The sequence below is a fragment of the Eulemur rufifrons genome, chromosome 1 (genome assembly GCF_041146395.1).
Source record: "Eulemur rufifrons isolate Redbay chromosome 1, OSU_ERuf_1, whole genome shotgun sequence".
Taxonomy (NCBI): Eukaryota; Metazoa; Chordata; class Mammalia; order Primates; family Lemuridae; genus Eulemur; species Eulemur rufifrons.
Genome location: NC_090983.1, coordinates 25,127,697 through 25,141,699, shown reverse-complemented (window position 1 = coordinate 25,141,699; position 14,003 = coordinate 25,127,697). Strand labels below are relative to the sequence as shown.

The 14,003-nt window shown below is 36.9% G+C and overlaps 1 protein-coding gene across 1 annotated transcript; it reads left to right on the top strand.

Moving 5' to 3' along the window:
* Positions 1-8,096: 8,096 nt before the first annotated feature.
* LOC138382996 (gamma-crystallin F-like) lies at positions 8,097-10,525 on the top strand. Its single transcript, XM_069467751.1, has 3 exons — positions 8,097-8,105; positions 8,211-8,453; positions 10,253-10,525. Exons 1-3 carry the CDS (start codon positions 8,097-8,099, stop codon positions 10,523-10,525), a joined length of 525 nt encoding a protein of 174 aa, XP_069323852.1.
* The last annotated feature ends 3,478 nt before the right edge of the window (positions 10,526-14,003 follow it).

Here is a 14,003-nt window from a genome sequence, read left to right as displayed (position 1 = left end):
TCCCTCATTTTTTTTTTTTTTTTTTTACTGTTCACAGAGGTGAACAAGATGCTAAAAGAGAGGCAGAATGAACTTTGCTTTATAAAAGCAAATACAAAGACTTTAAATAGGGAAAATCTTTCCAAATGAAGACATTAACATAGATTTGTAAGTGAGGGTGGACAGAAAAGGATGAGAACTTCATATTAAATTTCCTCACTCTATATTTCCTTCTCATTTTTAAAATCTCTCTACATTTAAATGCCCTAGTTTATATGAGAGTAAACCAGGAAACTTCCTATTATAATCTGATCTGAAGAGACTGTGGTTTTCTTTTTGCTCAAAATAATTTTTCTAATTCTGTATTTGAAAATCTACTACTTGGCTAACAGAGTGCAGAAGCTTTGCAGTTCTTCCCCTTCCTCTTTGCATCCTTCCCCTTCCTGAATTGTTGGCAGTACTGTTCTCAGGTCTGAATAGTAACTATAATGTTAAATATAGCCTGTAAAATACAAATTGAGCAATAGCTGTTATCAGCTCGCTGTAAGGTGAGTCATCAGTGGGTGCTGTGCAGTTTCTTTCTCCAGGTTATACAGGTAGAGTCTTTTGGTAGAGCTTGTAAACTAGCAGGAGTCTAATATTTCCTCTCCAGAGGAAACAGGTCTGAAAGATTCTTCCAACACAGGCTGCTAGTATGCTTGAACCAAGAGAGATAGGTAAGAATATTATGTTCTTGTTCTGAGATGCTTGCATAGAAATAGCATGAATGCATCTTGCCTTTTGATTATAATCCACTCGTGATCATGTCTTCCAATTGCTATGTTCTCTCCCCATTTCCATTTATTATCTAGACCTAATGTGACTGTTTTTGCCTCCATCTGCTATTAATTTTATGTTTGCTTTGTGTTGAGTCCTACATAATTTCATATTTCTATTTAGTGATTTATAACAAGGGGACAACAGGATTCCCAGAGCTCACAAGGCTAAAGTTCTTGTTCTCACCAACCAGAGTAAAAAAGGCATCAAATGCACACAGGATGGGTATACTCCTCAGAAAGCTTAAAAGATATCCTTTAAAGGTTCTAACTGATCTGACTCATATAACATAACTGTGCAATACAATAAAATGTAACACTATTTAAAGGAATGCAAAATATATATATATATCTGCACCCAAGATTGTAAAATTCACAATGTCTGGCATCCAAATAACCAATTAAAAATGGGAAAAGGATTTGAACAGACATTTCTGCAAAGAAAACATACAAATGGCCAACAGGTATATGAAAAGATGCTAAACATAATTAATTATCAGGAAAATGCAAATCAAAGCTATGAGATAACACCTCATACTTGTTAGGATGACTATTATAAAAATATGATAAGTATTTGTGCAGATGTTGAGAAATTGAAATTGTTGTACACTATTGGTAGGAATGTAAAATGGTGCAGCAATTATGGAAAACAGTATGGAGGTTCCTCAAAAAATTAAAAATAGAACTATCATATAATGCAGTAATCCTATTTCTTGGTATTTATCCAAAATAATTAAAATAAGAATCTTGAAGAAACATGTACTCCTATGTTCATTGCAGCATTATTCACAATAGCCAAGATATGGAAACAACACAAGTGTTCATCCACAGATAGTCGGATAAAGAAAATGTGGCATATACATACAATAGGCTATTACTCAGCCTTGAAAAAGAAGAAAATTCTGCCATTTGTGACAATGTAGATAAACCTGGAAGACATGCTAAGTGAAATAAGCCAGTCACAGAAGGACAAACACTGCAAAAAACCATTTATATGAGGCATCTTTAATAGTCAAATTAACAGAAGCAGAGAACACAATCATGGTTGCCAGGGGCTTATGGGTGAAGGAAATGGAGAGTTGTTCAATCAGCATGAAGTTTCAGTTATGCTAGATGAATGAGTTCTAGAGATCTGCTGTACAACATATTGCCTATAGTTAACAATACAGTAGTATTGTGCCCTTAAACAATATTTGAGAAGGTAGATCTCATGTTAAGTGTTCTTATTACCAAAACAAAATAAAACAAACAAAGAGGCACAGGGAAACTTGTATATCTATTGCCTTGATTGTAGTGATGGCATCATGGGTGTTTGCATATGTCCAAGCTCATCAAATTGTATGCATTAAATATGTGAAGTCCTCTGTCAAAACCTCGATAAAGCTGTTAAAAAAGAATAAGAAGAAGAAGAAAGTTTTGAGAATTTTAGAAATTACCTATTAACTAGAGTGGAACTGTGAAAAGGAATATTCAATTATTTTGTTTAAGACTGCTGTTTTATGTTCTTGTTCTCTAAGACAAAGTAGTTTAGTTTAATTGTCTGGCCACTTACTAAGATGATAGGAGTCTGGAAGAAATTTCTAAGGAGCAATAGTTAATGTAATTTGCATCTGAACAAACTTATGATTTATCTGTTAAAAGAAATAGTAATCCGAGAAAACAATAGAAAGTCTAATATACAGTTTTGTATATTAATTTCCAGTTAAAAAAATAAAATGATCTTAAAACCAGTCTGACTATTTTTGCATATACTATCTGATATTTATTTCTCCTTCTTGGTAATGAGTAGAATTTTACATATTTGAGATGACATCTAAAATCTTTGGGGTCTCTAAACAAAACATCCCCATTTTATAGGAAAAAGGTCCAGAAATGTTTTGTGAGTTACCTACCATCATAGAGCTAATTATATATTAAATGCATTTTATACATTACATTAAAACAGATCACAACCCAAATGTTTTAAAATATATTACAAGTATTCTGTTACAGTGTTTTAGTAACCAATTTTTTTTTTTAATTTTAGAGTTTAATATCATTTAGTACTATTTATTTTTTATTTTACCAGGCCATATATTTTCTAATTTTCCCATAATGAATAAAAAATGTTACTACTTTTTAGATAATCTGGATCAATTATATTCAGTATTTTTTCACTTTCCTTCTCAGAAAAAAAATGGCAGACAATTTTACTAAGAGGCTTGATTTACATAACTATTTAATGTTGATATATAAGGCTCTTAAGGAAATAAACAATAAACACTTTCTCTAGGCTACAATATGTTTAGATTTTCTTATTTATATTTTGTCAAAGGATGATGCTTCTTAAGTCATGAATGACAACAGCACAAAGAAATGAAGAGCAAGACATGAATGATGACCTCTTTGCAATACTTATTTGCTTATATTTTTATTTTTCTTAGGACTAGATTATATTTATTTTAGTTAGAAGTCTGCTATAATTTCTGATTTAATTATTAATGACTACTTGATAAGGAAAGGTAACGACTAAAATTTTTCCAATAACAAACATACAAAAATAATCAATCTTGTTTTCTGAGTATTTGTTTTTAATTTCTTTTCTCTTGGTTTTACTGAATTATTTGAAATCATATATTTAACATTAGAAAATCAGGAAGGAAAGAAGAAAGAAAGAGAGGACCATAAGACAACCAGAAAACAAATTTTTAAAAGGCAGTAGTAAGTCCTTACTTATCAATAAGAACACTGAATGTAAATTGGGGAAATGCTCCAGAGCCCTGGTTCTGAGCAAAGAGTTCTTGAGTATTCCTTAAAAAGTACAGGCAACCAAAGCAAAATTAGACAAATGGGATCACATCAAACTACAAAGGTTCTGCACAGCATAGGAAACAATCAATAAAGTAAAGAGACAACCCACAGAATAGGAGAAAATACTTGCAAACTACCCATCTGACAAGGGGTTAATAACCAGAATGTATAAGGAGCTCAAACAACTGAATAGGAAAACAATTAAACAATCAATTTTAAAAATGAGCAAAAGACTTCAATAGGCATTTCTCAAAAACTACATACAAATAGCAAACAAGTATATTAAAAAATGTTCAACATCACCAATCATCAGAGAAATGCAAATCAAAACTAAAATGAGGTATCATATTTCCCCAGTTAAAACAGCTTTTACCAAAAAGACAGGCAATAACAAATGTTGGTGAGGATGTGGATAAAGGACAACTCTTGCACACTGTTGGTAGGAATGTAAAGTCACACAACGATTAAAAAGAACAGTATGGAAGTTCATCAAAAAACTAAAAAACTAAAAATAGAACTACCATATTATCCAGCAATCCCACTGCTAGGTATATATACCCAGAAATAAAAAAAAAAAAAAAAACGAAATAAGTATTTCAAAGAGCTGTCTGCACTCTCATGTTTTTTGTGGCACTATTCACAATAGCCAAGATTTGGAATCAACCTCAGTGTCCATCAGTGTGTGAATGGATAAAGAAAATGTGGTACATATACACAATGGAGCAGTATTCAGCCATAAAAAAAGAAATGAAATCCTTTCACTTGCAACAACATGGGAGGAACTGGAGGGTATTATGTTAAGTGAAATAAGCCAGGAACAGAAAGACAAATTTCACATGTCACTCATGTAGGAGCAAAAAATTAAAACAATTGAACTCAGAGAGATAGAAAGTAGAATGATGGTTACCAGTGGCTGGGAAGGGTAGTGAATGGGGTGGGGGTTAAACTAGAGGTGGCTAATGGGTGCAAACATACAGTTAGATAGAATGAATAAGATCTAGCATTTGTTAGCAAAACAAATACGGTGACTATAGTCAATAATAACTTGTATATTTTAAAATAAATAAAAGATTGGAATTGGAATCTTCTGAACACAAAGAAGTGATAAATACTTGAGATGCTGCATAACCCAATCATCCTGATTTGATCATTACATGTTGTATGGCTGTATCAAAACGTCATATGTACCCCATAAATATTATCTCTATTATGTACTCATAATAATTAAAAAATTTAAAAATGTATTACACTTTTATTCCTTCATTTAAAAATAGTTTAGCAATTTTAAAATTAAAATAATACTCTTAACCTCTAATTGTAACTTTATTTCCTCCTCTGCCCTTTTGGAGTCAGAATTCTTTTTTAGTAAATATACTTTTTTTCATCACAGATGTAATTTTGAATTTGAATTTCTTGGAAATCCATATGACACACTGTACCTTCTCTTTCTTCTTTTTCTTGTTGCCTTGAAATTGGATATTTTACTTTATGTTTAGTGTTTATTTCAGCATGCTGACTTGAAAGACAGGTGTTTTATAAATGTTTTGTATCGTCTGCATTTCACAACTGCTATCACAAACTAATCCTTACATGAATGGCCTTTAAATTATTTTCTGCTACTAATATGAAGCTAACAATTTATTTAAAAAAATAGTACCCATATTAAATATGCAGATGGTTTGTGAGACCTTAATAGAAGAGATTTGTGATGGATAGTTACTCTTTCTACCTCAGATGATTACTATTCATGCTAATAACACTGTACTTATATACCTGCCTTCTTTGAGCACCTTCGTACTTCTCTGTGATCAGTGTTAGGGAATTGCAACTGCCAGTTATTGAGACAAACTCAATTACAGAGTTCAGTGTATATAGCATATGATTTAGAGTAAAAAAAATAATGTACCAGCTTTGAATATTTTATCCTCAGAATGGCATGAAACTACTTTAGAAAGAAATATAGTTCCTAGGAAATTCATTATTTGAATTGTGTCACGGGAATAAATAGCTTCAACATTGATCAAAGCATTCAAATAATAAAACAGTCAGTTGGAAGTAGTAGGTTTTGCCAAATCCTTTTGGGAAAACATGCTATAAGCCTTTAGGAGAAAGTACTTGGGAGACCTGGTGATTCAAGTTTTTCATTTCTCTCACCCACATACTTAGTATTGCATTCTTTATTTGACAGTATTTTAATTCTTCATTTTATCTTGCATTATTTTTTATGACTGTTTTTATTTTTTCTTTCCCCCTCAAGGGCTTGGAAGAAAAGCTTAAGTGCCTTACTAGAGCCTTGGGGGAAGAGGGGATAAAAATAGATTATATTCCTGTTAAAATCTGTGCCCAATGTGTCTTATACTATGTATCTTCTTTTGTTCATAGAGAAAAACATAATCTTTTCCTATAATTTCTTAACTAGTAAATAGATAGATGGATAGATAAATGCTGTTTGTTTTCAGCCTTCTGGAAAGTTTTATTTAAAAAAGAATCTCCTCCATATAAACCTTTTCATGTTAGAAAACTAAGAGTAAAGTTGAAATTTAAAAAGCATCATGAATAACTGTATTAATTACCAGTGATTTTAAAAACTAAATAAACCAATAATGCCTTCATTCATCTTCAAATAACTAGAAAGAACAATTCAGAAACCTTCAAAACAGAGCCCCAAACAGAAATCAGCATCTAGATCAGACTGTGAATTTGTGAAAATCCTTTTTTAGCACATTCTCTTTGCCAGCAGTTCAGAGCCCCTTTGCCTGGGCCCACATTCATAGGCTGATCCCTGGTTGTCCAGAATCTTCCATGTGGTATCTCCCTCATTCTTGTTCTTTTCTGGTACAGGGTCATGACCCAACTTTTCCAGACTTTATCACATCAAAATTTATTAGGCCTATGTTCTTCTCTGTAAAGATCTTTCTTTTCACAAGGAAATAGCTAGCTGTCCCAGTACACTCATGCACACTGATATGTAAACAAATTACAATTTCATTATGTACTGTAGTTAGTAGATGATGTATTTGTATTTTAAAGGATATTTAAAGGTATCTGTGAGGTACATGGATTTCAAATATTTATTTGAATGCAATGATTTTCAAAAATAAAAGCAATTTTTTCAAATATTTATTTTTAAAAAATTATCCTTATTGAGTCATAAAAACCAATTTTCAAATAAGATTTTGTTTAAAACACATAAACGTGAAAATGCTTTGGTTGAAGTGGGGGCAGAAGATCAGCGGCACTCCCCGTCTTTTCCTCCAGCTTGCTGAGTGGCCCCAGGGCATTTCTGAGGAATTTCTACAATTCCACAAACACAGCCCAAAACCATCTCATTAAGGCAGTGAGGAAACTGAGAGGGGAAATGTTAGGCATAGGACTAGTCCTTTTAAACCAGTGGTTTTAAAAAAAAGGTTAATTTTGCCCCCCACCCCCCACGTGGACATTTGGCAGTGTCTGAAGCCATGTTTAGTTGTCATAACTTAGGCAGCAAGGAAAGGGGTGCTGCTGGCAGCTAGGGGGTAGTAGCCAAGGGACGCTGCTAAATAGACTACCATGCACAGGACACCCCTCTACAACAGAGAATTTCCAGCCTGAAACGTCATAGTAACACCAGCGTTGAGAAGGCCTGCTTTAAACAGAGTGGAGCCCCAGGAGCTGCTGAGGGGTCTGGTGGGGAAAAGGGAACACTCCAGCACACCCGCCCCCTCACCCCCCCACCTTCCAGCCAGAGCCTTAACTAGAGAGCAATGAGGGCTTGCCCCAGGGCTGGGAAAGTTGAGAAAGTAGAAACTGCAAGATTGTGGGATTTAAAATTTTGCTATATTTGCATGTTAACTTGCATTGAGATGTCCCTGGACTCAACTACTCTCCAGGGAGCAGAGTGAGGGCCAAGGGTTTGAACAGGGCTTCCTGGTCGGGGAGTGGGATTGGGGGATTCAACCCCTGTCATCGTACCTCCAGTGTTAGTTATTTGATACTCTGCTTATCAGTACGTAGGATCATAAAGAGGTTCTCTTAGAAGAAAATCCCATTTTACTTTAAACGCCCTGAAGAGAAGGCAAGTTCATTCTCATGTTTCACATTTTTATGTCAAGAAATCACTCTCTAATTTAAACGCCTCATTCTGTAGTGCGTTCTGACTTGGTCACTATCCTATGTTGTTACTCAAATTGAAATTTTAAAACATTTAATTACAATTATTAACTCATTAAGCACTTTGTTGAATTCTAATTTCCCAAATAGCCTTCATTTAAAGGCCCGAGTGGCACTAAGTGACAGTTTTAACCAGATCATCAATGCGAAAGCTCTGGAGGATTTAAGAGAAAACATATAATAAACCCACCCCACCCCCACAGTCATTATATAGAACCGAGAGAGAGAGAGAAAAAAAATGCCCCTGCTCCCCCCCGCGGGCCCCTTTTGTGTTGTTCCTGCCAACGCAGCAGCCACCCCGCTATATAGACCCGCTGCGCCGCCGGCCCCACACGCTCTTCTCTGCCGTCCGCCCGACCAGCCATGGGGAAGGTGAGCCGAGCGAGCGCCCAGGGCCCCGGGAGGGTCTCTGCCACTCGGGCTCCGGAGACCGGGGCAGGCCCTTGAGCCCTCGCCTTGCCTTGCCTTGCCTTGCAGATCACCTTCTACGAGGACCGGGGCTTCCAGGGCCGCCAGTACGAATGCAGCAGCGACCGCCCCAACCTGCAGCCCTACTTGAGCCGCTGCAACTCGGTGCGCGTGGACAGCGGCTGCTGGATGCTCTATGAGCAGCCCAACTACGCGGGCAGCCAGTACTTCCTGCGGCGCGGCGACTACCCCGACTACCAGCAGTGGATGGGCCTCAGCGACTCGGTCCGCTCCTGCCGCCTCATCCCCCCTGTGAGTCCGGGCCGCCTGGTCCCTTCTGTGCCCTTGAGTCACATCAGTGACCCAGATGTATGGTTCGCCCTATGGGCCAAGGGATGGGGTGGTAGCCTTCTTTTTTCTGGCTCTAACTATATTCTCTTTTCCTCTATTAACATCTGTAAGGTTTCCTTCCACTGAAAAAGCAGGTGATGCTGTGCTTGTAATTGGATATTTTATTGTACTTTGCTAAAATCACATTCACCTCTAGTGGGAATAAGGTGCATAGCATTAGTTCAGAGCGCCTATGCCACACGTGATGAATGAGCAACAGGTAGACTCCTTACTACCAGATAGCCTGAGGCCAGTTACTTGGCTATTTCTTACTCTCTTCATCTATAAAATAGGCCTGATCAGAGTAGCTCATTTCCAGGGCTGCAGTGAGGATGAAAGGAGATACCTGTTTCCACACACTAACCATTATTATGGACAAGGGTCTCTCAGTCCTGCCTTCTGATTAGGCAAAACAAGTAACCAACCATGAGACTCCAGTAGCTCCTGAAAAGCCCACTGTTACCCAAATGAAGCCCCAGCAGCCTGGAATTCCCCTGTTGGGGATTCTCTAACTCCGCTGTGAGAGGGTACTGTGGAAAACGCACCACGTTTGTGAAGTTTGAAACCCCCTGAGAGGGTTTAATAGTGTCATAGGACCCACGTGTGACATTAGGATCCTGAAAACATAGTTTTCCACTTTTAAGTCTTACTCTTCTAATTACAGACTGTGAGCGCCCATGTTTAGTTTTCTCATAAAAGAGGAAAAGGCTCATAATGGTTGTTTCATGTGTGCCAGGCTGTTGGGAAGATCAAATGAGGCAACAACGTGTGAGTCCTTTGCAAACCATGGAATGCTGACCAAATGAAAGATGCCCTATTAGCAGTCGTTTATGCCTCAAAATGAATTGCTTATGAGAATCTTTCCTACAGAAGGTTTTAAGGGTGGAAGAAGAAAAACATTGAGACAACAGGAAGGAACAAGCAGATGAAGGACGAACAAGTGCTCAAGACAAGAGAGACTTGGGATTTGCTCAGGAAAAAGAGCCTAACTTTGCATTTTTCTAAAGGTTTTACACTCTTGATTCTGTACAGGCCTCCTTCATGATCTTGAACTTCCATTTTTTATTTTTACCTAAAACTGATTTGCAGGAGCATATGTTAGAGCTCAGAACTGAAGCCTGATCTTTGTGATGGCTCTTACATTTCAGCATTTTAGAGCAGCAGGGCTTAAAGCAGAAAGCCAAGGATTAAGGCATTGCCTGGCTGGACTTTCTTCCTGAATTGCCACCCAGCTGTGCCTCACTTCGTGAAAAGCAATTCAACTTCCTTTCCCTTTAGCTTCTTCTAGTGCTATGGAGATTCAAAATAATACCTTTTGCCAGGAATACATTTGTCTTTTTATTTTAAAATCTAATTATTTGTATGTCATCCAAGGGGGAGCCCCAAACTACCACAAATCTATGAAAGAGAGAAGAAAACAAATACATAAAATGCTTAAAAATGGTCCTGAGCAGGGCCAGTGTGTATGTTTCATGTAGATTGCACTACCAGAAAACACCAGGGAGCATCATTCATATCAAATGAATGGTGAATGGCGCCCTCCTGAGTTTCACAGTGTACAACCTGCTCAACTATACACAGCAGCCCTGGTGTTTGCAGTCTCTTCGTTTTAATTTGGTCACCTTTGATACAGAAAAGGTAAAGAAATGCCCATTCCCCAGGTTGCTGCTAAAATAAGGACAGGTTTTCTGACTTCTCATGTGCTGTTGCTGAATCCTCAGGCCAGTTCCCACAGGATCAGGATCTACGAGCGAGAGGACCACAGGGGCCAGATGGTGGAGACCACCGAGGACTGCTCCTCTCTCCATGACCGCTTCCACCTCAGTGAGATCCACTCCTTCAACGTGCTGGAGGGCTCCTGGATCCTCTACGAGCTGCCCAACTACCGCGGGCGCCAGTACCTGCTGAGGCCGGGGGACTACAGGCGGCACCACGACTGGGGGGCCATGGATGCCAGAGTGGGGTCTCTGAGGAGAGCTGTAGATTTTTATTGAAGTTTTTTACTCTATTCTTTTCTCTATCTGGAAGCTAATAAAATATTTCCTGTGTGTTTCATGCAGTAATGTAGTTCTCTGTTCCTTTCGGCCTCCTTGGAAGGGCTCATCAAAAATAAAGCTAGGAATAATGTGAATTTTCTTACATGTATCAGTGGAAAGGGTGGTGTGAGGCAGCAGCTAAGAGCTCAGCACCGAGTCACAATGCCTACGTCCAACCACACTTATTAGGTATTGGTACACGTTCCTTAGCATATCTGTGCTTCAGCTTCTAAATTGTAAAAGTGGGGGTAATATTACTCTTTCTCTCATAAGGTGGTGATGTGGGTTAAATGAATTAACATTTTTAAATCACTATAGTTTTGCATATAGTAGTTTCTAGGAAACTGTTCTGTAAGCTTGCTTGTGAAACATTTGGTCACCTCCTTAGTACTCTGCTTAGTAGAAATCCCTTTGGGCAACTTCATTAAGTAGGATGGCTAAGGAAAATTGCATTAGAGGGATATAGACTTAGAGATAGATTTGTTAACCATCTCTGACACATCTGAGATCTAAAAATATATGACTAGCTGAATATATGTATATATATGTGTGTGTCCAGAGCACAAATAAAGGAACCAAGTGCTAACTCAATACACAGGCCAAAGGACTCTTTGAAGTATAGTTCTCCTTGAGGGAGCTACGGAGAACTCAGGCAGTGTGCACTGTCCTGAGCACACAGTATAGAAGTAAAGGCAGAGATACATGATTAGGAAAATAAAATGCAATAATGCAAAGCTCATAAGCCTATTATTGGCTGGGCAGATACTGTCCCTGAACTTGGATCACTCTTTATGACATCTAGTTCATGAACGAGCATTTGATAATAATTGGAACAGCAAGAGAAAAAAAAAAAGAAACTTATGGTATTAATCATTTAATGGAGTTTGACATCTCTCCAGGAAGATGGAGTTCATCAAATAAAATCCATGTAGGTATTGTATCACACCGAAGGGTTTTCTTTAAGTGAAAATACTAGATTTCAGATGTTTACATGTAATGGAGAAAAAAAGTTTGTTTCTCAGTTTAGGAGTCTGCAGTAATTGTGAAAATGGCAACCTCTTGTTGAAATAAGTTTATGGTGAACTACATGGCCATGATTAAGAAAGAACCGCTGCCAACAGTTTTCTACTTGAATAAAAATGTTAATCAGCTAGCAAATACATTGTTTCCCAAACCTCAAATATTAAAGAAATAAAGTAGCCAGATTATTTTTCCTTAACATTTTACTTACTTAACACACATGCCTTGTCCAAGATTCTTAAAGAAACGCTAAGGACATTGAGAACTGCTCTAATATAGTGGTTACTAAGCCACATGTGACTATTCAACACTTGAAATGAGGCTAGTCTGAATGAAAATGTGTCATAAGTGTAAGATACCCACTAGATTTCAAGGACTTCACATAAAAAGAAGAATGAAAATATCTCCTTAATATCTTCGCATATAATTTAATATTGAAATGAATATTTTGAATGTATTGGGGTAAATTAAATTTATTATGAAAGTTAATTTCACCTGTGTCATTTAACTTTTTTAATGTGGCTACCAGGAAATTGAAGATTACATTTATGGCTTTTGTTGTATTTCTACTGGGCAGAACTGACCAAGACACCCAGGCAAAACATAATAGACTGAAATTTGTATTCAGATACTGCTCAGCCTTCAGCATTTTGGTTCAAGATGTTTTAGACTCAAAATTGAGTTAAATAGAAATCCTAAAAATTAAGAGATGTCAGAGAACATGTTTTACACAGTATCAATTCCCCTATGAGGAGATACTTAATTAAATTATAACTTCCACCTGTCACTGATTAAGGCAGTGGGGGAAGAGCGAGTCCCAGACTTGTCTCATTATTTTGCTGTTCCATTAGCTACATTCAATTGAAATTTCAACAACAAACATGGATTCTACAAGCACAAGTCACTTCTCAGAGAATGCTTTCCACTCTTCCTCATCCTATCCAGTGATGGCACTTCAATTATGACATTCCATTCTGGAGACAAGCATGTTTGCCTCCCCTACTAAATTCTAAACTTCTACAGATAAATATCTCAAATACATTTGTGTCTTCTGAAGAATCTAGCGGAGTGTGCCTGGCACAAAGCAAGCCCAATGGTTTTGAATGAATACATTCATACAAGGAGGAAGCATTTGTGAATCAATGGTTCCTAGGATTTGGGATAAGATATTTCCTTATAATACATTCCTTTCAGGAGAGGGTTCCTTGACCTAAGTGAAACAGAAAGGGTAAACCTGAATGCCTTCAACGGCCAAGAAAGTAACCGGAATGTGAGAAGTTGCTGATATACAGTGATAGGGAATGGTGGTGTTTGTAACTAACAGGAGAACACATGTCCCAACTAAAGGCGTTATGACCTAACAGTTTTAAAACACATGGAAAATTTGATTCAGCTGAACATACGGGCTGCATTTCCCTGTTGATTAGTGATATTGAGCATTTTTTCGTGTGTTTGTTTTGAAAAACTTCTATTCGTGTCTTTTACCCACTTTTTAATGGGGTTGTTTGTTTTTTTCTTGTTGATTTGTTTGAGTTCTTTGTAGATTCTGGAATATTAGCTTTTTATGAGATGTACAGTTTGCAAATATTTTCTCTTGTTCTTTTGCAGCAACATTTGAGAATGTTTGTCAAATACCTGAGAGTAGCTTTTTATGGAATTTTGAAAACTAAACCTGGGAAATTTGGGAAATCCATGAATTATTTATTAACATGTCCAGCAGAAAACCTGAATGTTGCATGCTGTTCTTTGTGAACAAAATACTAATAGATCAAAGGCAAAGAAAAAGACATCTCAAAAAGGGAAGGTGGTTAGTTTTTTTTTTTTTTTTTTTTTCAATCAGGTACTGATTTTCAAAACTCAGTTGAAGTCCCTTCTTTAACAAGATGAGGCCTGTGGAAAGTTTCCAGGATGTTTGTTCTGAAAATGCAATCGTTTTTTTTACCCTGCCACATTTGTGGCCATAGAGACAGGTGCTATTAGGCTGACTAATTAAAGGAATTCTCCAAAGTAGAGGAAACTAGAATTTTGATAAAAGACTCCAAAGGCTGAGGTGATAAATTGTTTACAACACTTGAGAGATAAAAAGTTATCTCAGTAAGAGTTACAAGTATTGATTTGTTTCATGGAAAATCCTTTGCCCTGGCCAGTAGAAGAGATGAATGCCATATTTATTAATAAATGGAATAAAAAAAACCTGAAATATTTAATTCATAGCAAATATACATTGATTAAAGCTGAACCTTACAAAGAATGTGCATTTAACACAAGAGAACTGTGCATGGTATGTATATACTGGTTCTGTTCACTCACAAGTTTATGTCAGACATTAGCCAAACCAGATTATAGCACTAAATTAGAGAAGGAAAAGAAGAATGCAGAAAGGAGAGTAAATTGTCTGAAGAATTTACAGTTTATT

What these genes read in the sequence shown, in the direction of transcription:
- LOC138382996 (XM_069467751.1), top strand. An exon ending in CCTGCCGCCTCATCCCCCCT is followed by an intron (nt 8,454 to 10,252) that starts GTGAGTCCGGGC and finishes CTGAATCCTCAG; the next exon opens with GCCAGTTCCCACAGGATCAG.